At 42.5% G+C, this 26,705-nt stretch overlaps 1 protein-coding gene across 1 annotated transcript in view; it reads left to right on the forward strand.

Annotated features, from left to right (window-relative positions):
• The window catches only part of THSD4 (thrombospondin type 1 domain containing 4), a 661,199-nt gene that overhangs the window by 136,106 nt on the left and 498,388 nt on the right, over positions 1–26,705 (forward strand). Inside the window, exon 6 of the mRNA XM_032244849.1 lies at positions 2,906–3,008. Within this exon, the coding sequence (XP_032100740.1) occupies positions 2,906–3,008 (103 nt within the window). The remainder of the gene's footprint in view (positions 1–2,905; positions 3,009–26,705) is intronic.

Raw genomic sequence — 26,705 nt, forward strand, 5'->3', positions numbered from 1 at the left:
TCCACCTGCGTTGGCCTCCCAAAGTGCTGGGATTACAGGCATGAGCCACCATGCCTGGCCTCTTTCCAACTTTAAATACCAGCCGTCTTCTACCTAACCTACTGGGTTTCTTAACATGTGTTCATAACCTGCATCAAAAAGTTGAAATGCGGATTCCCAAGCTTCACGTGTAACAACTCAGAATCATTATAGGGGCAAAAATTTTTAGCAAACTCCCAGGTTAATTTTTTGCACACTATGATTTGAAAACCGCTGATCTAAACCTTCTGCTCCTGACAAGTCAGTCTACTCCGTTCTCTCAAAGAGGCCATCTGTTTCTGTTTGATTTTGTTCATGCCATTCCCCTTCCATGGAATAGTAGCCACAGCAGACATGTTCAGAGCCCTTACCTGTGCCAAGCACTATTTTAAACATGTTACACCTAGTAACTCATTTAATCTGCACAACACCCAATGAGGTAAACACTGTAGTTTTACAGATTTTTCACAGAGAACAAACTGAGGCATGGAGGAGTCCCACAGCCAGTGAGGTGTGGGGCCTGGATTTAAACCCAAGCAGCCTGGTCCCCACCAGGCTGCCTCTCACTGTCCACCCCATCTCTTCTCTAAATTCTAGTCCAAATTCTGTCCCACCTAAAGCAGGAATTTCCGACCTTCTGCATGCAAAAGAATCACCCAGAGGTCTTTTTGGAAATGCAAACTTCTGGATCCCTCCCTTAAGGATTATGATTCAGTAAATCTGGGATGAGATCCAGGAATCTGTATTTTATCAAGTTTATCCAGGTGATTCTGATGCACTACTCAAGAAAAACATACAGCTCCCTCTGACTTCTTTCTTCCTCATTTATAAGTGTAAATATGAGCAAAATGTGATATAAAGTAAATAAGTATGAGACAGAAAATAAGATCAGAATCTCTAATTCATACTGTGGATAAAGTATGATCTACCTTTGTTGAACATGTGTGTGTGTGTGAATAATCAGAAGGAAAAGGAACCTGGCCCCTGAAACACTAAACAGCACTGTATAGAAGTCTCTGGAATACACTGATAATAGCATAGTTCAAAGTCTTCAAGGATTTGTAGAGAAATCTACTGTATGTATCAGAAATATTAGGTCTCGTGGAAGACAAGGGACCAGAGGAAGGACTGAAAATAGGTGTGAGGGAAAACATCTCCTGCTTGATTAAGGACAGTCACAGTTGGGGAGACTGCTGGTACAAATGTGCAGGATGGTCATTCCCAAACCATATGGAGCAAGAAGCCCTCTAAAGCAGAACATGATGGAAACTGGTAGGAAAAAGCAGGCAGGGTGAACGAGCAGGGTGGGCTGAGCTCTGACAGTTAGTGAGAGGTAGACAGGCCACGGAAGCCTGTCCCCTAGGGCTCTGGAAGCCAATCTTCTGGCAACCCTTACATGGGTTTTCTGGACCCGTGTAAACTTCCAGCAACACCAGCTGTCTCCATGAAGCATTTTGAGTTAACATGCTTTTCACCACCCTTTGGCCTGAGCCAAAGTTCGAGTAGGATGTGAACAGCTGGGTGACTTGTAGAGGGCACCATCCCTGTAGCAGTCCCCATGTACCACTTCGAGAGAGAAAACCTTAAGGAGTTTGTTAAAAATACAGATTCTCAAGTCCGACTCTGGCAGGAGAGTGGGGAAGATTGCCCAGGAATATATGCCTGAAGTGGTCCTTTGGGTGATTCTGGTGCGGCCTGTGCATCCTAACCTGTGCAGCAGCAATGAAGAACCACACCCAAACACCATCTCACTCCACTCCAAATTACTTAACATGGAATCACAGAGTCCTAGAGTGAAAGAGAATCAAATCCAACCCCTTTCATTTACAGATGAGGAAATTGAGACCTGGAGATGTGGCATGCCTTGCCAAAGGCCCCACAGTGACAAGAAGCAGACCCCAGAGTGCTGATGGCCCACCCTGTCCGTAATCAGAACTAGAGATCAGCTGCTGGACTGCAGGTTTTCATAACAGAAACACACCAGTGCAAGTGGGCTGAAGGTCCCATTCCTCAGATAACTAGACCTAAGTAAAACCAAAGTGCTCCATAAGCAGGCTGTAGCCAGGAGCCACTCTGCGTTAACCTGGTGGCAGTTACCAGAACTGGAAGCCTGTAGACCACAAAGGCTTAGACAGTCTGCTTAACCCCTTTCTCTCAATGAGTAAAATTGCTAATAGGCTAGACCACAAACAAATACACCTTCAAAATCATCTAGAATTGCTCAGTACTTGACAACATAAATATTTCATGACTTGGAAAGGAGTCCACAATCCACTGAGTTACAAAAGTGTGAAAAAGATGAAAAAGTGTGTGGAGAGTGTGTGTGTGTATACACAGAGAGAGGTTAAAAGTGTTATCCTTGGAAGGTGAGGTTATAGATGTTTTTAATTCAGAATTAACTTTTAGTCTATTTGTATTTTTTAATTTTTTTATAATAAACATGTAATATTTTTGTAATGAAAGTGACAATTGGCCAGGTGCAGTGGTTCATGCCTGTAATCCTAGCACTTCAGGAGGCCGAGGTAGATTACTTGAGGTCTGGAGTTCAAAACGAACCTGCCAATATGGGGTAACCCTGTCTTTACTAAAAATACAAAAAATTAGCTGGGCGTGGTGGCATGCACCTGTAATCCCAGCTACTCTGGAGGCTGAGGCAGGAGAATCATTCAAACCTGGGAGGCAGAGGTTGCAGTGAGCCAAGATCACACCACTGCACTCCAGCCTGGGTGACAAGAGTGAGACTCCATCTCAGAATAAATAAATAAATAAATAAATAAATAAATAAATAAATAAAATAAAGTTGGAAGGGTACCCAGGGCTTGGAAAGGTATCCCGGAGCTATGAAAAGTACGGACACTAATTGCATATTTATTATCTGCTTTATTAGGTATGTCCAGAAAGCAGTAGAAGCATCCGGGAGGTACAGTGTGCATCCTACAATAACAAGCCATTTATGGGCCGGTTTTATGAATGGGAGCCATTTGCAGAAGGTAAGAATAGATGCAGCCCTGTCCGTAGAAGTTATTTTTGTCTGTTTTCCATTTTTGCTGACTTCTGATTGATGTTGGAGGTATTGGTGTGACCCTGGCTGGGGGTGTCATAGGGGAGAAAGTATGACTCCAGGGCAAAGAAAAGCTTGCATGGGTCTTTACTAAAGTAGCATAGCTCAGGTAACACCTGGACCATCTTCAGCATGAGTCAGATGGATGAGGCATTGAAACAGGCAACATCTGAGGATGGCAAGGTGAGGGGGATGGAACAGGGTTCAAGGAATCAGCTGGAGAAGAGGTTCAAACATAGAGTTGTGAGTCGAGAGTGGAGATGGAGTTTCCCTTTCCTTGGTTCATGCCACAAGGCTGATATGGGAGCTTAAGAGAACATGTGAGATTGTACAGTTATATGGTTCTCACCTGTAGGGGGCCTCACACGCTGATTCCAAAGACAAAGAATAGTAGGCAGGCATTGCCTTGTGTCCAAGGTCCCCGTCTTTTCCAAATGACATGAGATCCAAAGTGGATAGAGCTCGTTGATCTCACTCTGGATGCTGGAGTCACTTTTCTTTGTCAAAACCCAGATGATAACATGGCTTGTGGACTGAGAAGTTTTAAAATTCTGAGATATTTCTTCCCACCCATGGAGAAAGTGGGCTCAGAAGAAGTGTTGGGTCAAGCAAAACTTGTGGGGGTCTGTGCTGACAGCCAAGTTGGCTGGAGAGGGAGTCCAGCTGCCTTCAGGGCCCAGCTGAAGAGCTCTGCCCAGCCAGTCCTTCTCAGCCTCAGCCCGAGGCAGAGGCTGGGACAGCTAAGGTTGGCCAATACCCAAAGTATGGAGCACTGCCCTATGTCCAGGATCTGGAGAAATTGTCTTGGAAGAGGGATTGCTAGTGAGTTGTGCTGATTTCATTGAAGAATCAATGGCTGGGGAAGCCAAACTGTGCAAGGTGGTTCTATACTTAGGTAGAAGCCCTTGGGGAGGAGGGAAGTGGATTAGTATCTGACTGCTCTGAAATTGGATGCTAAATAGTTTTTATCTGTGCTGTGTTCTCAGAGACTCTGTAGCTTCTACTAGATTCTCAGAGTGGTCCCATGACCTCAAAATTGTTAAGTACTAACTTGCCTAAAAAATTGAGACTATCCAATTCAAGCAGGAAGGATGTACAGAGGAAACATAGAGCCTGCTGCGTGCAAATACAAGGGTGAGGAACAGGGTGACGGGTAAGCAAAAGAAGGATGCCAAAGTGAAGTTTTGATTTGATTCTGTAGAGAGTTTGGTTCTGACCTTTGTCATTCTTTAGAGTATTACGTTAAATTTAAGATGGTATCCCTATTTGGATCTTGAAACAGAAAAAGGGTATTGTTGGAAAACTTGGTGAAATGGGCATGAAGTGCATAGTTTAGTTAATAGTATTATACCAGTGTTAATGTCTTAGTTTTTATAAATGGTTTGTTTTTTGTTTTCGTTTTGTTTTTGAGATAAAGCCGAGTGTGGTGGCATGATCTCGGCTCACTGCAACCTCCACCTCTTGGGTTCAAGCGATTCTCCTGCCTCAGCCTCCTGAGTAGCTGGGATTACAGGTGCCCGCCACCACATCCAACTAATTTTTGTATTGTTAGTAGAGACGGGGTTTTGCCATGTTGGCCAGGCTGGTCTCAAACTTTTGACCTCAAGTGATCCACCCACCTGGGCCTCCCAAAGTGCTGGGATTGCAGAGGCGAACCACTGCACCAGGCCTATAAATGGTTTTGTAACTTGTTAACATCAGGAGAAGCTGGGTAAAGAGTATATAGGAACTTCTGTACTACCTTTGTAACTTTCCTATAAATCTAAAATGATTTCAAAGTAACATTTCTTAAAGGCACCGTACTCCCAATTAACTATGTCTTACATGCATTCTGGTGAAGACAAAGTGTAAGACTTACTTAATATGGGTGAAGAAAAGTGTACTGAGTTAAATACTTCCCCCACCCGCCACCCAAATCAGTATTCTTCCTGGAACCTTAGAATGTGACCTTATTGGAAATAGAACCATTACAGAAGTAATCAGTTATGCTGCCTTCATACTGGAGAAGGGTGGGCTCTTAATCTGGAATGACTGGTGTTCCCAATAAGAAGAGGAGCAAGGACACAGACATACAGGGAGGATGCCAAGTGATGATGCAGACGGAGATTGGAGTGATGCTTCTACCAGGAAACAGCAAGGATTACTGGAAGCCACCAAAAGCTAGGAAGAAACAAGGAAGTATCCTTGCCTAGAACCTTCAAAGTGGGCATGGCTCTGCCAATACCTTGGTTTCAGGCTCCCAGCCTCTACAACTGTGAGGATAAATTTCTCTTTTGAAGTCACCAAGTTTATGGTATTTTGTCATGCAGCCTCAAGGAAACTAGCACAAAGAAGAAGGAACAAGGTTCTAGATTGGTTGAGATTTACTCACTAGAGTAAATGAAGAAGTGAGTTTGCTCTGACTGTTAGTGGTGGCTACCTTAGAGACGTGGGGCATGTATCCAAAGTGAGCAACTGCCTCACAGATGTAGATCTGTCCAGCGCAGTGGTTCTCAGCCCTAGTTGCTCATTAGATCACTGAGGAGCCTCCTAGAGACACTGATCCCTGTACCCCTCCCAAGAGATTGTGATTTAATTGGTCTGGGGTGCAGCCTGGACATCACAATTTTTTAAAGATCCCAGGTGATTCTTATGAGTAGCTAGGGTAGAGAACTTCCAATCCAAGAAGGGATGACTCTAGCCTACATCAAGGGATAGAATCATGGGTATTCGATGTATCATGAAATATTGTGTCAGAACACCAATGCTTGTCAGTGAACATTTAGAGAAGAAGTGACCCTGTCTTTTGTCTGAGCTGCACCCTTGCTTTATGGCTGGCTGTGGAAAATAGTTGTTTTATTGTGATTACCTGGGAGGAAAGATGAATTTCACACTACTCTGAGCAGTGTGCATTCTGTTATTTCCCCAGGAGCAGAAGCTGCCTTGCCAGACCTTTCTATGTAGTCTGGGGTGGCTATCAGCCAGCTGCTATTGTCTAAGACCTTGATGTCTGTTCGATGCGGGTCCAATATTGATAACCCTATGCAGAACACAAAGAAAACTTTGCTGATGTTTTCATGTATTACATGTGGTTGCCTACTGTTGTCTGGCTTATATATGAGTCTGCCTTTTGTGTTATATTTTCCCCTCTATTTGTTATAGACTTTAATTATAAGACCTGGAAGAACTTATTTTTTGAACATTTGATTTTACTGATTTTTTGGAAAATTTCTAACATAGGTAAAAGTAGAGAAAATAGTATAATAGTGAGATACACTCCTATATATCCGCCTAATTTCAATAATTATTAGCCCATGGCCAATCTTTTTCATAAATTCTTCCATCCTCTGTCCCACCCAGATTATGGGAAACTACTTGAATTCACATTATAGAGCATTGTTCGTTGGTGGATGTATTAATGGAAACTCTTGGTTGTAAGCGACAGAAACCCAAACTAAATACATTTCAATCAGAAAGGTATTTCGTTAGTCATGTTACTGGGAAATCCAAGAGGTGGCCTGGGGTTCAGATGTGGCTTCATTCCAGGGAATCAGTAACAGGACCCTGCCTTTCCCATCTTCCTCCAGCTCTAGATTCTGCTCACTTCCATCTCGGAAAGTTGAGCAGGCTTACTGTGGCTTTGAGCTCGCAGCCATAGTGGGAGAGACTCTCTGACCTGGTGTTGTAGGTTGAATTGCACCCTCAAAAAGATTTATTAAAGGTACCCCAGGTTCCTGTGATGTAACCTTCTTTGGAAAGAGAGTCTTTGCAGATCTAATTAAGATGTAAGTTTAGAAGAGTTCACAGTGGAGTAGAATAGGCCCTAATCCACTGTGACTGGGGACCCACACAGAGAGCACCATGTGAAGACACAGACAGGGGGAAGGCAGCCCATGTGGAGGCGGAGGCGGAGACTAGAGTGATGCAGCTATGAGCCAAGGAACACCAAGGGTTGCTGGCAACTTGCAGAAACCAGGAAGAGGCATGGAAGTTTCCCTCTCTCAGAGACTTTGGAGGGAAAGTCTACCAACACATTGATTTTGGATTTCTGGCCTCCAGAACTGTGAGAGAATAAATTTCTCTTGTTTGTGTTCAACAGGACACCAACCAGTTTGTGTGATATGTTACATCAATCCTATGAAACTGATACACCCAGTGACTGTTCCAATCCCAGACAGACTATACCGTGGTCTTGTTTGGATCCTATTCCCATCCCTGGAACCAAGTTTTGGGCATGGGATACCTGGGCTAGCTCAGGTCATGTGACCATCCCTATGGTAGGGGACCCACATCACATGAAGAGGAGACAGGGAAGTGGGGATTGAGACAGACAGGAAAACATTCTTCTACCAAAATCAGTGCATACTTCTTTACGGTAAGCCACTGAGACGCTTAATGAGTAACATCCTAATGCAGATTAATCAACTATCCTTTACATTGTGTTACTAGAAAATTAAGCAGTCTTTTAAAATAGTCACTGACATTGATATTTCTCACATGCCTAGGAGAGAGGAAGCTTTTGGTCACTGAAGCTGAGTTTACTTTGGCTTTGTTTAAGTAATTCCTTTTGCTGCTGAGATTGTTTTCTTGATTTTATCCTTCCTCCTCTTAAATGGATCCCAGGCTGACCGGCGGGAGGAAGAAACTGCTAACGTTTCTGCAGGGTGTTCAGGCTTCACGGCTGGATTTCGCATCGGGCTTTTGGTTTTGTTTGGATGTCTCCTGCTATTCGCATGTGCCTACTTAGGGAAACAGCTGCACTCATTCAGTACGATGCTACGTAGAATAGTAAAAGCGGAGTATACGCTCTGATAAACACATTAATTTTACCAGATGGTTCTTCTTAGGCCTTTAATTGCATTTCCTGGATTTGGTGACCTATCCTTAGATAATGCCTCCAGAATTTTTCTCATAGCCTGGGAACAGTAAAGATGGCAAAAGTGGAATTAGGGTGCCCATGCATCCCAGTTCACTCGCAGCAGTGATAGTTGATGCCTGTCGTCCCAGTCCCCTTTCACTCTCTGTCTTGGACAATAAATATATATGTCCATTCCACCTAGAATGGGCAGTTTAATAGAAAGCTCCTTGTTTAGGTGCTGAGATTGGAGAAAATTCCACCTGTTTTCATGTCAAGAGTAATGGGGGCTGGACAGCATGAGACTCTGGAGCTTTATCATACACTACAGGGCGTCAGGTATCAGTTTTAATCCTTAAACCAGGAGGCAGCTTTATGTTGGGTAGCCTGAGTGTACTGTGTGACCCTGAGAGCTGAACTAAAGAGAGTGGCAATTGAAAAGCCAGAGGGAAGGCTGAGTCAGAAATTGAAGGTCGCCAGTCAGTGACATGAACAGAGTGATGGTTTTCTGTCAGCAGCTGCTGGGTTATGTTACAGTAACAAATAACCCCCAAATCCAAATGACTTCACAAGACAAAAGCTTGACTCCTGCTCACGTTCCATGTGTAAGGGTGTGTGTATTTTGCTTCCTTGGGGACCCAGGCTGGTAGAAGCTGTACCTCAACTCATGTTTTCACTGAGGCAGGGAAAAGGAACAAGTAACCCAGACTCAAGTTCTTTTTTTTTTCTTCTTACTTTTAAGTTCAGGGGTACATGTGCAGGATGTGCAGGTTTGTTACACAGGCAAACATGTTTTGGGAGGGTTGTTGTAAAGATTATTTCATCACCCAGTTATTGAGCCTAGTGTCCATTAGTTATTTTTCCTGATCTTCTCCCTCCTCCCATTCTTTGCCTGCTTGTAGGCTCCAGTGTGTCCATGTGTCCTCATCATTTAGCTCCCACTTATAAGTAGGAACATGCAGTATTTGGTTTTCTGTTCCTGCATTAGTTTGCTAAGGATAATGGCCTCCAGCTCCATCCATGTCCCTGCAAAGGACATGATCTCATTCTTTTTTAGGGCTGCATAGTATTCCATGGTGTATATATATGACATTTTCTTTATCAAGTTTATCATCTGTGGGCATTTAGGTTGATTCCATGTCTTTGCTATTTTGAATAGTACAGTGAGTGGACATGAATGTGTATGTTCATAATTCATGCATGTGTCTTTATAATAGAATGATTTATATTCCTTTGGGTATATACCCAGAAATGGGATTGCTGGGCCAAATGGTATTTCTGTCTCTAGGTCTTTGAGGAATTTCCACTCTTATCAACAGTGTATAAGCGTTCCTTTTTCTCCACAACCTCGCCAGCATCTTGTTATTTTAGACTTCTTAATAATAGCCAGACTCGGGTTCTTAAAGCTTCAATTAGAATTCATCCACGTTGTTTCTATTCACATCTCATTGGCCAAAGCAAGTCACGTATCACACCTGACTTCCAAGGGGGAAGGGAGGCACCCTCCCACCTTGTGCTCAAAGGAGGAGAAATGGAGTATTTGTAGCCAGCCCTAGTACTTGGTGCGCCAAATACTGCTTCCTTCCTGCAGGCAGGAAGCTCCAGTGAAATTTCCTGAATGCCTTCCTTGTAAGTCCAGGTGACTTTTATTAGGTTGTTTGCAAGAATAGCAGATGTGGCTTCAGGGAATATTAAAGGCGCCACCACGTAGTGTGATATCCACAGAGCCCCGAGCCACTTCATTCGAGATCCACCCCTTGATTAAAGCTCTGAGGGGCAAAAGATGGAATGCTGGGGGCCAGGTTCCCAGGTGTGCTTCTGACTTCTCCGCCAGTCCAGCAGTCTGCTCCAACACAGATACCATGGTGGGACATGACAGGGCAGGGGGCACTGTCAGATAAAAACATAGACAATACTACCAGAACTGTAATACAGCGGGGAGGGAGGCTTATGACTAAGAGCCGGTGGACCTGGCATTGGACTGTTCATGTTTTAATGAAGCAGTTTTATTCATAGGCACTCTCATTTCCACAGCCCACCCCTGTACATAGATAATCCGTTATCATTATGAACGTTCAGAGTGGAAAGGGACCTCAGGGAAATGAGAGGTAGTTTCTATTTCACTAGTGATGTATATCTGGAGTGCCCCCACAAGATCCATTCTGAGAGTTCTCTTGTACATGCCAGGGATACCTGGCAAGACTAAGCCATGATTGCTTCGGGGATGAGCATATCATTGAGGACAAAAGCCTAGAGGGCAACCTCCTTGTGAAAAAAAAAATGATTTTGGTTTTGTATGTGTTGAGTCTGAATGAATGGTGGGACGCAACAGGAGGTTGGGGATGCAAGGTTCTGAAGTTCAGGGAGATATCTTAGGCTTGTAGACACATACGTGCAGTCATCAGCCTTAGTGAGATCAGTGGATAAGACCTTCAAGAAAATGTAGAATAACAAAATGGATTTTACAAGGACCAGGAAATGAGCTTTGGAGTTTGTTACATTAAGGAAGCCGGGGAAAGAGTCTCAGCCATTAAAGGACACTGAGAAGGTGAGCCAGGTATAGGAGAGGGACCACAGCATTGTCACCCCATATATCATTTCTTACGTTAATAATGTTTATTATGGTTTGTAAGCTCTGCTAATACAAACAGCACAATGAATGCTATGGACTAAATGTTTATGTCTCTCCAAAATTCAGATGTTAAAGCCCTAATTCACAGTGTATTTGAAGATGGGGCCTCTAAGGAACTCATTAAGATTAAATGAGGTCTTAAGCAGGGCCCTGATCTGATAGGATTAGTGTTCTTGTAAGAGGAACAGAGGTGGCTGGCAAGATGGCCGAATAGGAACAACTCTGATCAGCACCTCCCGGCGAGATCAATGCAGAAGGTGGGTGATTTCTGCATTTCCAGCTGAGGTACCCGGCTCATCTCATTGGGACTGGTTAGAGAGTGGGTGCAGCCCACGGAGGGCGAGCTGAAGCAGGGTGGGGCGTCACCTCACCTGGGAAGTGCAAGGGGTCGGGGAACTCCCTCCCCCACAAAGGGAAACCGTGAGGGACTGTGCCATGAGGAATGGTGTATTCCAGCTTTTCTCATGGTCTTTGCAACCCAAAGATCAGGAGATTCCCTCGGGTGCCTACACCAGGGCCCAGGGTTGCAAGCACAAAACTGGGTGGCCATTTGGGCAGACATTGAGCTAGCTGCAGGATTTTTTTTGTACCGCACTGGGGCCTAGAATGTCAGCAAGACAGAACCATTCACTCCCCTGGAAAGAGGGCTGAAGCCAGGGAGCCTAGCTGAGCAGATCCTACCCCCACGAAGCCCAGCAAGCTAAGATCCACTGGCTTGAAATTCTCACTGCCAGCACAGCAGTCTGAAGTGGACCTGGGATGCTTGAGCTCGGTGGGAAGAGGGGGCATCCACCATTACTGAGGCTTGTGTAGGCAGTTTTCCCCTCACAGTGTAAACAAGCCCCTAGGAAGTTCGAATGGGCTGGAGCCCACTGCAGCTGGGCAAAGCCTCTGTAGCCAGACTGCCTCTCTAGATTCTTCCTCTCTGGTCAGGGCATTTCTGAAAGAAAGGCAGCAGCTCCACTCAGGGGCTTATAGATAAAACTCCCATTTCCCTGGGACAGAGCACCTGGGGGAAGGGGTGGCCGTGCACACAGCTTCAGCAAACTTAAACGTTACTGCCTGCTGGCTCTGACGAGAGCAACAAATATTCCAGCACAGTACTTGAGCTCTGCTAAAGGACAGATTGCCTCCTCAAGTGGGTCCCTGACCCCTGTGCCTCCTGATTGGGAGACACCTCCCAGCAGGGGTTGACAGACACCTCATACAGGAGAGCTCCAGGTGGCATCTGGCAGGTGCTTCTCTGGGACAAAGCTTCCAGAGGAAGGAACAGGCAGCAACGTTTGCTGTTCTGCAGCCTCTGCTGGTGATACCCAGGCAAACAGCATCTGGAGTGAACCTCCAGCACACTCCAGCAGATCTGCAGCAGAGGAGCCTGACTATTAGAAGGAAAACTAACAATCAGAAAGGAATAGCATCAACATCAACGAAGTGGATATCCACACAAAAACCCCATCTGAAGGTCACGAAGATCAAAGACCAAAGGTAGATAAATCCACCAAGGTGCGGAAAAACCAGTGCAAAAAGGCTGAAAATTCTAAAAACGAGAATGCCTCTTCTCCTCCAAAGGATCACAACTCCTCGTCAGCAAGGGAACAAAACTGGATGGAGAATGAGTTTGACGAGCTGACAGAAGTAGGCTTCAGAAGGTGGATAGTAACAAACTCTTCCGAGCTAAAGGAGCATGTTCTAACCCAATGCAAGGAAGCTAAGAACCTTGAAGAAAGGTTAGAGGAATTTCTAACTAGAATAAGCAGTTTCAACGAGAACATAATGACCTGATTGAGCTGAAAAACACAGCATGAGAACTTTGTGAAGCATACAGAAGTATCAATAGCTCAATCAATCAAACAGAAGAAGGGATATCAGAGATTGAAGATCAACTTAATGAAGTCAAGTGTGAAGACAAGAGACAAAAGAATGAACAGGAAATGAACAAAGCCTCCAAGAAATATGGGACTATGTGAAAAGACCAAACCTATGTTTGACTGGAGTACCTGAAAGCGACGGGGAGAATGGAACCAAGTTGGAAAACACTCTTCAGGATATTATCCAGGAGAACTTCCCAACCTAGGAAGACAGGCCAACATTCAAATTCAGGAAAGACAGAGAACACCACAAAGATACTCCTTGAGAAGAGCAACCACAAGACACATAATCATCAGATTCACCAAGGTTGAAATGAAGGAAAAATGTTAAGAGCAGCCAGAGAGAAAGGCATGGCTAACAGCATATTTCTCTGAAGAAAGCTACAAGCCAGGAGAGAGTGGGGGCTAATATTCAACAGTCTTAAAGATAAGAATTTTCAACCCATAATTTCATGTCCAGCCAAACTAAGCTTCATAAGTGAAGGAGAAATAAAATCTTTTACAAATAAGCAAATGCTGAGAGATTTCTTCACCACCAGTCCTGCATACAAGAGCCCCTGAAGGAAGCTCTAAATATGGAAAGGAAAAACTCATACCAGCCGCTGCAAAAACATACTAAATTGTAAAGACCATCGACACTATGAAGAAACTGCATCAACTAACAGGCCAAATAACCAGCTAGCATCGTAATGACAGGATCAGATTCACACATAACAATATTAACCTTAAATTCAAACTGGCTAAATGTCCCAATTAAAAGACACAGACTGGCAAATTGGATAGAGTCAAGACACATTGGGTGTGCTGTATTCAGGAGACCTATCTGATGTGCAAAGACACACATAGGCTCAAAATGCAGGGATGGGCAAATATTTACCAAGCAAATGGAACGCCAAAAAAAAAGAAAAAAAAAAAAGTAAGGGTTGAAATCCTGGTCTCTGATAAAACAGACTTTAAACCAACAAAGATAATTAAAAAAAAAAAAAAAAGACAAAGACATAATGGTAAAGGGATCAATGCAGCAACAAGAGCTAACTGAATAGAACTTGAATAGACCTATAACAAGTTCTGAAATTGAGGCAGTAATTAATAGCGTACTAACCAAAAAAGCTGAGAACTGGATGGATTCACAGCCAGATTCTACCAGAGGTACAAAGAGGAGATGGTACCATTCCTTCTGAAACTATTCCAAATGATAGAAAAAGAGAGACTCCTCCCTAATTCATTGTAAAGGACAGCATCATCCTGATACCAAAACCTGGTAGAGACACACACACACACACGGAAAGAAAATTTCAGGCCAATATCCCTGTTGAACATTGATGCAAAAATCCTCAATAAAATACTGGCAAACTGAGTCCAGCAGCACATCAAAAAGCTTATCCACCATGATCAAGTTGGCTTCATCCCTGGGATGCAAGACTGGTTCAATATACACAAATCAATAAACGTAATCCATCACATAAACAGAACCAATGACAAAAACCACATGATTATTTCAATAGATGTAGAAAAGGCCTTTAATAAAATTCAACACCCCTTCATGCAAAAACTCTCAATAAACTAGGTAGTGATAGAACGTATCTCAAATTAGAACTTAGGATTAAGAATAATAAATTTGTCATAAATAAGAGCTATTTGTGACAGATTCACAGCCAACATCATACTGAATGGGCAAAAGCTGAAAGCATTCCCTTTGAAAACAGGCACAAGACAAGGATGCCCTCTTTCACCACTCCTATTCAACATAGTACTGGAAGTTCTGGCAAGGACGATCAGGCAAGAGAAAGAAATAAAAGGTATTCAAATAGGAAAAGAGGAAGTTAAATTATCTCTGTTTGCAGACGACATGGTATATTTAGAAAACCCAAAATCTCAGCCCCAAATCTCCTTAAGCTGTTAAGCAACTTCATCAAAGTCTCAGGATACAAAATCAGTGTGCAAAAATCACAAGCATTCTTAGACACCAATAATAGACAAACAGAGGCCAAAATCATGAGCAAACTCCCATTCACAATTGTTATAAAGAGAAGAAAATACCTAGGAATACAACTTACAAGGGATGTGAAGCACTTCTTCAAGGAGAACTATAAACCACTGCTCAAAGAAATAAAAGGGGATACAAATAAATGGAAAAACATCCCATGCTCATGAATAGAAGAATTAATATTATGAAAATGGCTATACTGCCCAAAGTAATTTATACATTCAATGCTGTCACCATCAAGCTATGATTGACTTTCTTCACAGATTTAGAAAAAAAAAAACTACTTTAAATTTTATATGGAACCCAAAAAGAGCCCATACAGCCAAGACAATCTTAAGCAAAAAGAACAAAGCTGGAGGCATCACACTACCTGACTTTAAACTATACTAAAAGGCTACAGTAACCAAAACAGCATGGTACTGGTACCAAGACAGACATATAGAACAATGGAACAGAACAGAGGCCTCAGAAATAATGCTAGACACATCTACAACCATCTGATCTTTGACAAACCTGACAAAAACAAGCAATGGGGAAAGGATTCACTGTTTAATAAACGGTGTTGGGAAAACTGGCTAGCCATATGCAGAAAACTGAAACTGGACCCCTTCCTTATACCTTATACAAAAATTAACTCAAGATGGATTAAAGACTTAAATGTAAGACCTAAAACCATAAAAATCCTAGAAGATAACGTAGACAATACCATTTAGGACATAGGCATGGGCAAAGACTTCATGACTAAAACACGAAAAGCAATGGCAGCAAAAGCCAAAATTAACAGTTAGGATCTAATTAAGCTAAAGAGCTTCTGCACAGCAAAATAAACTATCATTAGAGTGAACTGGTAACCTATAGAAAGGGAGAAAATTTTTGCAATCTATCCATCTGACAAAAGGCTGCTATTTAGAATCAACATGGAACTTAAACAAATTTACAAGAAAAAAACAAACCACCCCATCAAAAAGTGGGCGAAGGATATGAACAGACACTTCTCCAAAGCAGACATTTATGCATCATCACTGGTCATTAGAGAAATGCAAATCAAAACCACAATGAGATACCATCTGACACCAGTTAGAATGGCAATCATTAAAAAGTTAGGAAAGAACAGATGCTAGAGAGGATGTTGAGAAATAGGAATGCTTTTACATTGTTGGTGGGAGTGTAAATTAGTTCAACCATTGTGGAAGACAGTGTGGTGATTCCTCAAGGATTAGAACCAGAAATCCCATTTGACCCAGAAATCCCATTACTGGATGTATACCCAACAGATTATAAATCATTCTACTATAAAGACACATGCACACGTGTTTATTACAGCACTATTCACAATAGGAAAGACTTGTAACCAAAGCAACTGGCCATGAGTGATAGACTGGATAAAGAAAATGTGACATATATACAGTATGGAATACTATGCAGCCGTAAAAAATGATGAGTTTATGTTCTTTGCAGGGACATAGATGAAACTGGAAACCATTATTCTCAGCAAACTAACACAGGAACAGAAAACCAAACACCACATGTTCTCACTCATAACTGGGAGTTGAACAATGAGAACACGTGGACACAGGGAGGGGAACATCACACACTGGACCTGTTGTGGGGTGGGAGGCTAGGGAAGGGATAGCATTAGGAGAAATACCTAATGTAGATGATGGGTTAATGGATGCAGCAAACCACCATGGCATGTGTATACCCATTTAACAAACCTGCATGTTCTGCACATGTACCCCAGAATTTAAAGTATAATAAATAAAATTTTTTTAAAAAAGAACAGGCACCAGATATCTCTTCTCTTCTCTTCTCTTCTCTTCTCTTCTCTTCTCTTCTCTTCTCTTCTCTTCTCTTCTCTTCTCTTCTCTTCTCTTCTTCTCTTCTTCTCTTCTCTCTCTCTCTCTCTCTGTTTCTCTTTCTCTGAGAACACAGAAAGAAGAGGTCACATGAACACACAGCAAGGAGGTGGCTACCTAGAAGCTAAGAGAAGAGGCCTCAAATTAAGCCTATCTTGTCAGCACCTTGATCTTGAACTTCCAGCCTCCAGAACTATGAAAAATACATTTCTGTTGTTTAAGCCACCCAGCCTGTATTATTTTATTATGGCAGCTCAAGCAGACAAATACAATGAGGACCAAGTGAAATGACAAAAATCACTTATGTGTATTGAGCACTTACTATATTCTAGGCACAATTCTAAGCATTAATTCATTTAATCTTCACATCGACCCCATCAGGTGGGAACTAGTTTTTACCTTCATTTTATAGATAAAACAAAGACCCAGACTAGTTAACTAACTTGCCCAAGGTCTCCTAGCTAGTAAGTGATAGAGCCAGGTTCAAACCCCAAAGTGTGGCTACAGGAATCTCTACTCATATGTATATGGAAGCCATGGAAAGGGTTTTCAGAAAGAGAAGTGGTCAGCACTGCTGAACTCTGCAAGAGGCCAAGGGAAATACCTGAGAAAATAAGACAATGTTGGGCTGTTAGGAGCCTACTGCAAGGGAATTAACGAGCGAGCTTAGGAGGTCAGTGAGTATAGCCATCTCTCTCTCTTTTTTTCCCCCCAATACAGAGTCTTGCTCTGTCACCCAGAACTGGAGTGCAGTAGCATGATCTTGGCTCACTCCAACCTCTGGGTTCAAGCAATTCTCCTACCTCAGCCTCTCAAGTAGCTGGGATTACATGAGCACATCTCCATCCCCAGCTAATTTTTGTATTTTTAGTAGAGACAGGGTTTCACCATATTGGCCAGACTGGTCTGGAACTCCTGACCTCGTGATCCGCCCACCTTGACCTCCCAAAGTGCTGGGATTACAGGCATGAGGCACCGTGCCGAACCGCCATTTCTCTCTCTCTTTTTTTAAATTGCCATGTAGAAGGCATATTAGGAGTATATGCTACTTTAAGGAGAAGGGAAATGTTTGTCTAGAATGGTAAAGAAATGGGGCTGTTTTGTAGTTGCGAGGATGTAGCTTGTAGAGAGGGAGTATAAATTTAATAGATGATACCTCTGAACCCATCCTATCCTTAAAGAAAAGATGCGAAGTGGTCATTTTTTCTTCCTGTAGAATTTGTATTATTGCTTCTCTGCAAACTTTTATGAAAAGCTTCTTCATCATTTAATAAAAATTAATTCGCTCAAGAGAAATAAAAGTAATTGTATGGCCATAAAAAAATTTGCCCAAGAATGTTCACAGCACCTTTTTTCATATTAGCTTCCAACCAGAAACAACCCAAATATCCATCAACAGGAGACTGAATAAATAAATTGTGGTACATTCATATAATGGAGTATTGCTTCAAAGTAAAAAAAGAACACACTACTGACACATATAAAATCCTGGATGAATCTCAAAAACTTTATGTTGAGAAAAATAAGCCAGACACAAGAGCACATGCTGTCTGATTTCATTTATATGGTGTTCTAGAACAGGAAAAATTAGGCTGTGGTGATAGAAATCAGAACAGTGTTTACCTATGCAGGTGGGACGAGTATTATAGCTGGAAAGCGGCATGATAGAAACTTCTGGAATGATAGTGATTTATATCATGATTGGCATTATATACACATGGGAAAACCCATGGAACTCTATGTACTTAGATGCATTCTGTTCTGTATAATATAAACTATATTTTAAACACCATATTATTCTCTTCCCCCCTCTCTCTTTCTTTCTCATTCTCTCACTCCCTGTCTTTCACTTTCACTCTGTGTCTCCAATTCCTGAAGGTGACATTTAGAGCCAGTATAGATATCACATTGAAGAACTGTTCTAAAGCTTTCTAGTTTCTCTCTTTTATTAGACTCAAAAATGCACAGTATCAACTATACAACTACTAGGAGAAAACATAGGAGTAACATGACAAGACACTAATCTGGGGAACGATTTCTTGCATATGACCTCAAAAGCACAGACAACAAAGCAAAAATAGACAAATGAGATTATATTGAACTAAAAAGTTTCTGCATAGCAAAGGAAACAATGAATAGAGTGAAAAGACAACCCACAGATTGGGAGAAAATATTTACAAATCATACATCAGATCAGGGACTCAAATCCGAAATGTGCAAGAAATTCAAACCACTCGCTAGCAAGAAAACAACTCTTAAAAATGGGCTAAGGGGCCGGGCACAGCAGCTCACACCTGTAATCCCAATGCTTGGGAGGCCAAGGCAGGTGGATCACAAGGTCAGGAATTCAAGACCAGCCTGGCCAACATCGTGAAAACCCATCTCTACTTAAAATACAAAAATTAGCCAGGTGTGGTGATACAGGCCTGTAATCCCAGCTACCTGGGAGGCTGAGGTGGGAGAATTGCTTGAACCCAGGAGATGGAGGTTGCAATGAGCTGAGACCGTGCATTGCACTCCAGCCCAGGTGACAGAGTAAGACTCTATCTCAAAAAAAAAAAAAAAAAAAAAAAAAAAAAAAAAGGACAAAGGACCTGAATAGACATTTCTCAAAAGAAGACATAAAAAAGGCCAACAGATACATGTTGGAATGCTCATACCACTAATCAGCAGGGAAATGCAAATTAAAACGATGATAAGCTACCATCTCATGCCTAGTAGAATGACCATTAGAAAGAAGATGAAAGATGGGAAGTGTTGGGAGGCCAAGGCGGGTGGATCACTAGAGGGCAGGAATTCCAGACCAGCCTGGCCACAAAGTGAAACCGCGTCTCTCTTAAAAATTCAAAAAAATTAGCCAGGCATGGTAGCGCACAGCTGTAGTCCAGCTACTCAGAAGAAAAAAAGAAAAGAAAGAAAGATGGTAAGTGTTGGCAAGGATTTGGAGTAAAGGGAATCTTTGTCTACCATTGGTGAGAATGTAAGTTAGAACAGCCATTTTGGGAAACGGTATGGAAGTTTCACAAAAAAACTAAAAATAGATTTACCATCATCCTGCAGTCCCACTTTTTTTTTTTTTGAGACGTAGTTTCACTCATCACCCAGGCTGGAGTGCAATGGCGTGATCTCAGCTCACTGCAACCTCCACCTCATGGGTTCAAGTGATTCTTCTGCCTCAGCCTCCCAAGTAGCTGGGACCACAGGTTTGCATCACCATGCCCTACTAATTTTTGTATTTTTAGTAGATACGGGGTTTCATCACGTTGGCCAGGATGGTCTCGATCTCCTGACCTCGTGATCTGCCCACCTTGGCCTCCCAAAGTGCTGAGATTACAGGTGCAAGCGACCACGCCTCGCCCTCACTTCTGAGTATGTAGCCGAACGAATGTAAATCACTGTGTTGATGAGATGTCTGTACTCTCATGTTCACTGCAGGGTTATTCACATGCCAAGATATGGAAACAACTTAAGTGCCCATCAACAGATGAAAGGATTTAAAAATGTGGTCTGTGGACAGGATACAATACTATTCAGCCTGAAAGAAGAATGAAATTTTGTAGTTTGTGATAACATGGATGAGCCCAGAGGGCGTTATGCTATGTGAAGTAAACCAGGCACAGAAAGACGAATATTAGAATAGAAAATATTACATTTTATGTGGAATGTAAAAATTTGAACTCAGAAGTGGAAAGCAGAATGGTGGTTACCAGAGGCTGAGGAGGGTGGGAGTGGGTGGTGAAAAGTAAAAATATTGGTCAAGGGCACAAAGTCTCAGTGAGACGGGAGGAATAAGCTTTGGTGATCTATTGCGCAGCAAGGTAACTATAATTAATAGTCACCTTGTCTTTTCAAAGTTGCTGAAAGAGTAGATTCTAAATATTCTCACCAAAAAGAAATAAGTATGAGGTGATGGATATGTTAAGTGACATGATTTTCTTATTCCACGATGTATACACATATTGAAACCCCATAAATATATACAAATATTTTCAATCAAAATAAAATTTAAATTGTTCTATTATAAAGACACATGCACACGCATGTTCACTGCGGCACTATTTACAATAGCAAAGACTTGGAACCAACCCAAATGTCCATCAACGATAGACTGGATAAAGAAAATGTGGCACATATACACCATGGAATACTACACAGCCATAAAAAATGATGAGCTCATGTCCTTCGTAGGGACATGGATGAATCTGGAAACCATAATTCTCAGCAAACTGACACAAAAACAGAAAATCTAACACCGCATGTTCTCACCCATAGGCTGGTGTTGAACAATGAGAACACGTGGACACAGGGAGGGAAGCATCACACACTGAGGTCAGTTGCAGGGGGCTAGAGGAGGGACAGCGAGGGGTGGGGAGGGTGGGGAGGGACAACATGGGGAGAAATACCAGATATAGGTGATGGGGGGATGGAGGCAGCAAACCACCTTGCCATGTATGTACCTATGCAACAATCCTGCGTGATTTACACATGTACCCCAGAACCTAAAGTACAATAATATATATATAAGATATAATATATTATATATATATTATATATTTTATATATATATATAAAATATATAATTTATGTGTGTATATATATATATATATACACACACACAGTATCATTTTGAGACTCATTTATACTTATAGGGCTTTGCTGGGTATAGGAATCCTCTAATAGGCCAGAATTCGAGGAAGCAAGTCAGACATCTGTATTAGTTAGCTTTCTTATTTTGCAAACAACGGACACCAATTTTGGCTAAGTCAAACACAAAAGGATTTTATCAGGAGGATGTCCAATAGCCCAGGAGACCCAACAGGAAGTGTGGAGAAGCAGGCTTGGTAAAGGATGGAAAGTGGGAAGCCTTGGACTTCTAGGTGGACAGAACTGACAGTCTCATTAGCGTGCTGCTGCTGCAATGGAAAATTCCAGCAGGTTTCTCCATCTGAGGGTCAGAGTCCTGGTAACAAGGGTTGGATTGGCTTAGCTTAGGCCACATCCTACACCTTGGCCAGGGGGAGCAGGGGCACCCTGAGTGACAGTCTCACCAAGACTACATACAGAGAGGAGAAGTAGTTTTCAAAAAGGAAATCCAGAAAGAAGGGAGAGTGGATATGGGATGAACAAAAATCGTTGCTGTCTGTGACAGAAACTCATGACATGTCAGGGTAGCTGCCTGGCTTGTCATCTGTCATTTCATCATTCAGCTGGTAGGGCTTCCTGACACCTTTGGGGATTATTTAAATTGAAATGTAACACGCAAATATCATTCTTTCCTTCTTCTTGTGTCTGCATTTCTGAAGATTGTGCAGATAAGACCTCCTATTGTGTGGATCCCCTTTGATCTCAAACGTGATGCTGGTATAATTCAGGTTGACCAGTGTGTATTTACACAGGGGCATGGGCCACTGCATCGTAAAGGGGGGTGACTTTAGCATGGGAGTGAGGAATGATCCTATTCCCTCCCCGCCGATTCTTATAATCCTGGTCACTGGTCTAGCTCTCCTCCCACCACTGCTACCAAGTAGGATTATATGTGTGAAATGTCTCTGGACCAGCCAGCTTCTCACACCCACACCATGTTTCTCCCTCTAGCTAAAGAGGGAGAAGAATGCAGGATGGGGCAAATGGTTATCACCTACCTCTGTAAGTCTTTTCACTGGAAAATGTAGGATATAAGAAAGGACAGATTGTTTGAGGGAGAAAATTGCCTCTGTTCTAGGGTATTCTAGAAGGTGTAAATGATTCTTATAAAAGTAGTTTCTTTCCTGGCACTTGAACCTGTGTCAGTCTGGGTAGTTAGTAAAGCCTCAGGGTGTATTTCAACATCTAATGAGCAGATTAGACTAAATAGGAATGATTTTAAGGATTTGAAACCAAGCATAGAGCTTAAACCCATTGTAAAATGTTAAATAATGAGACCTGATCCTATTGCTTCTCTATTCCAAGAACTCAGCTTTCTACAAAGACTGCCTCACTCAGTCCTCATCGTGTGGCTGGTTGGGGTGTCAGTATTCTAGTGTTTTTATACTACAGATGCAGGGACAGAGATTCACAGGGGTAGGATAGTCTGCCCTGGGTCACAGAACAACAGAGTGGAATCAGAGTCACTGAGAAGTTACATAAGCACAGCCCACCAAGCTGAGAGCAGCGATTTGCCTGAGGGCCTGCAGAAGAATTTCTCCCTCCATGCATCCAAGCCATGACTGATTCATTTCCTTTAAAAACAAACAAATGTGTTTTTACATCAAGACTGCTAAGACTTCTCTAGGAAATCTTGGGTCTCTGTCTTAATCTTTTGTAGCACAGTTTTCTCACTCTCCAAGCAGAGGAGGTCACCGTGTTGTAAATTTGTAGGCATATATCCTGAAGGAGTGGTTGGAACATTTTGTTGTACCTTGCATGGACCTCGAGGTATTAGTACCTGGCCAGTATTAAGAGGTTTTCAGAGTTAGATTTACAGGTACAGTGTGATCAGTGAATATGCAACTTATATTTAAATTATAAATTCAGCCCATGCTTTACGTATATATCAGGCATTCTCCCCCACTGATACGGTCTGATTCGGTTTGGCTGTGTTCCCACCCAAATCTCATCTTGAATTGTAGATCTAATAATCCCCACCTGTCATGGGAGGGACCAGGTGGAGATAATTGAATCAGTTACCACCCCCTTGCTGCTGTTCTCGTGATAGTGAGGGAGTTCTCACGAGATTTGTTGGCTTTTTCCCTCTTTCGCTTGGCACTTCTCCTTGCTGCCGCCATGGAGGGAAGGATGTGTTTCTTCCCCTTCCACCACAATTGTAAGTTTCCTGAGGCCTCCCCAGCCACGCTGAACTAACTGTGAGTCAACTAAACTTCTTTCTTTTTTAAAGTACTCAGTATAGGGTATGTCTTTATTAGCAGCTAGTGAGAGTAAACTAATCCTTCCCCTAAAGCTGTTAAACAGCTACTATACCTGCTAGTCTCTATTTCTTAGAAATTTTGGTGAGAACATTCCATGAATCAGTGGGACTTGTTTATAAAAGATAAAAAGAAAAATCTCTTACATATCTGTAGTCTGAGGTGGGAAGGTTTACCCCTCTATCCTTTTATCTGGGTAAAATCTTCCTTGATGCGTTCTTACGAATGCTACCATGTTTACCCTGGAATGATTATTGATTGCCTAGCTACCCTTTGGAGCCATACTGAGCACAAGGTCCCTCTTCAGATATTTTAATACAATTATCTCGTCACCCTGCATCATCATTTTGCCAGCCTACTGAATATTTTTATACGTTCAACTGATTTGTATGCTTTGGGGCTTGCTGGTTGTTTATCACCCTGGCTGTTCCCTTCAGAGTGTGGTGAGCCATAATACACAAGTCTCCTCACCTGTGCGAGCTCTGATGCTGGGCTTGGAAACAAGGAGTGTTACTGGGATTGATTAGTGATGCCTTGCACGTGCATGGGAAGGGGAATTGGCTACACCTGTCCTGCCTCTTTGCTGCCTCTCTGGTTCTTCAGTTTTTCCAAACATGGTTATGTACGTGCAAATTAATCCTGATAGTTACTTGAAAATTTGAGAAAAGTGTCTATTAAAGATGAGCTTCGTAAATGTTGACAGCATTGCATTAGATTTGACTACAAATGCCTCTCTACATTTTTTAATGGCAGGGAATGATGCCAATAAATATGATGTGTTATTGTACATTGTCTAAATGTATTCACATTTAAAATGTAAGTAAAAAACAATGTGTAGCTAATTGTAATTTTTTCAAGAGATGACCTTAGGATGCCTGAAATTGTCAGGGACTGGTCTGGTTTCCCAGAAGAATCCTTTAAATCAAGGATTCTGTCATGGTGGGCAGTATATCCAGAGGTGGAGGAACTGAATCAAGGATAGTTTGAAAAACTGGATCATCTGATGGCCCTGTATTAAATAGGTTTATTTCTGCTTTTGATTGTATTTCCTGTCTGCATCTGAGGCTGTATCCACTGCAGAATAATAAAATTGAGGTAGTGGCAAATATTCGTATTTGCATTATTCTTTTTTTTTCTTTGAGACGGAATTTCACTCTTGTCACCCAGGCTGGCGTACAATGGTGGGATCTTGGCTTACTGCAACCTCCGCCTCCAGGGTTCAAGTGATTCTCCTGTTTCAGCCTCCCAAGTACCTGGGTTACAGGTGCCTGCCATTATACCTCACTAGTTTTTGTATTTTAGTGGAGACAGGTTTTCACCATGTTGGTCAGGTTGGTCTCAAACTCTTGACCTCAGGTGATCCACCCACCTCGGCCTTCCAAAGTGCTGGGATTATAGGTTTGAGCCACTGCACCTGGCCTGTATGTGAATTACTGTATCAAAACCCAGCTGTCTTCAGCCTACACAGTGGCAAGCACTTGTCATTATACCCTGAAGTCACAGACATTATCACACCTCTTAGGTGCAAACCGAGGCTTCACCATCAATTGTTTGAGGTCCTTTTACTTAGTAACCCAAATACTCAGTAATTGAGTATACTTAGGGATATGTTTTTCTTTGTGAACATATTAACCTGGAATAGAATGCTCTCATTCACAGCCATTTCTGTTTAACGTGGGAGACATTTCTGAATTTTTGCTTTTCTGTCTTTCCTATTCTGTGACTGTCACTGCTGTATTGGGATCACTTTTGTCCTGGCAGTGTCCGGTGATCTTCAGGTGGTCCACTGTAGGTAGATACCTTCCAGCGCTTTCTGCGCTAAGACTAAGATGGCACATACAATATTCTGTAGCTCCCTCTGGCCAAAGCGGAAGTGATCATCACTACCCCCTTTGTAGGATTCCTCCTATACAGCATCACCCGTCACTGGGTACTGCTTAGTTTTTAATCTCTATTTTTTCATTCTCTTTTGGATTGCCAAATATAACCACCACCACCGCCCACCCACCCCCACCACCACTGCCCCATGTGAGGAAAGCACTGTATAACTTTGTTGACAAATGTCTGCTTGGTAATGCTTAACGATGAAGAAGTAAAACAGGGAGAAGTCCCACATTAATTCTGGTTTCACACTAAAGACTACTAGAAGCCAACAGAGTTTTTGTGTTTGTTTTGTTTTGTTGAGACGGTGTCTCTGTCACCCAGGCTCATTGTAGCCTCGATTTCCCTGGGCTCAGTGATCCTCCCACTTCAGCCTCCCAAGTAGCTAGGACTACAGGCGTGCACTATGCATTTTTGTACTTTTTATAGAGACGGGGTTTTACTATGTTGCCCAGCTGGTCTTGAACTCCTAGGCTCCAGCAATCCACCTGCCTCAACCTCCCCTGATAGATTGTGAAGGGTAAGCTATTAATAACTCACTTGTAGCTGTGGAGCTGTTCAATAGAATTTGTAACTCGAGATTGCTATATAGTAATGAATAAGAAAAGTTTGGGGAAACAAAGTTCTACATTGTGCTCCACTGATCGTTTTCTTTGAAACCTTACTGCAGATGCTATTTCCCTATGGAGGCAAGGAGGAGGACAGTGAGTAGTCTCTGATGGGGGAAAGGAGTTTGATTGTCCCAGCCTGAAATATGGCAGGTTAGAGGGGTGGAGAGAGGCAGGTATCACAGGGTTAAGAAACAGTAGGCAGACAAACCTTGTCATTAGTTTAGTGAGCCCAGAAGTCAACAACTGAGTAGGGGCAAGAAACTGGCAGGGCAGCCATAGATTTCATATGGTTATTGGATTAATTCATTTTTGCTTTAATATTTTATCAAGTAGGCTGTAATTTATTGGGCTGAGTTGAGTTTTGTCCAGGGGATTGATTTGAAGTTTGGATTCATCCCAGGAAACAGCTTTCATCTCAAGTCATGCTCCAGCAAATCATGTTGATTTTTAAGCGGAGCAGCCTATTAAAAATAGGTCAGATTTCAACAGGACAGTGGAACGTTTGGTTTGGGGAAACTTTGAGTACATCAGTAACTATTATGAGATATTCTGCTGTGATCACATGGCCTTCCTGTCATCAGGAAAGGGAGAGAATGGAGGGGAGGACTCCTACATTCCAGTCAATTCACATAGCCTCTTAATGCCAAAAATTAGAAAGGGGGAGCATATCAGATGTGTACCGTTCAAATTCCATTAGTACTTCAGGTTACATAACAGCTCATCGTGTAATAGCTTTGGACTGTGTCCAGTGAGCATGTAGATATTGGCAACTTTGCGTGCTTAATAGACCCCATCAATCAGTCATGACACCTGGTCCTACACCCAGTTGCCATGTTTGTTTAAGCCGACTTTGGAGGTTGTATGAATAGTGTTAGCAACCTGCTCTCCCACCCTTGGTGATAAATGGCACCTTTAAAAATCCTTTGGCACATTCTTAGGATGTGAAGGAGTAAAACTGGATCCATTGACATCTTTGGTGGTTATCAGCCTCCTCCTGCGTATGTTCTCATGACATCTCCGGGGGGCGGGCGGGGGGGGGGGGGGGGGGGGGGGGG

The sequence above is a fragment of the Sapajus apella genome, unplaced genomic scaffold (assembly GCF_009761245.1).
Source record: "Sapajus apella isolate SASKATOON/1434 unplaced genomic scaffold, GSC_monkey_1.0 scaffold55, whole genome shotgun sequence".
NCBI lineage: Eukaryota > Metazoa > Chordata > Mammalia > Primates > Cebidae > Sapajus > Sapajus apella.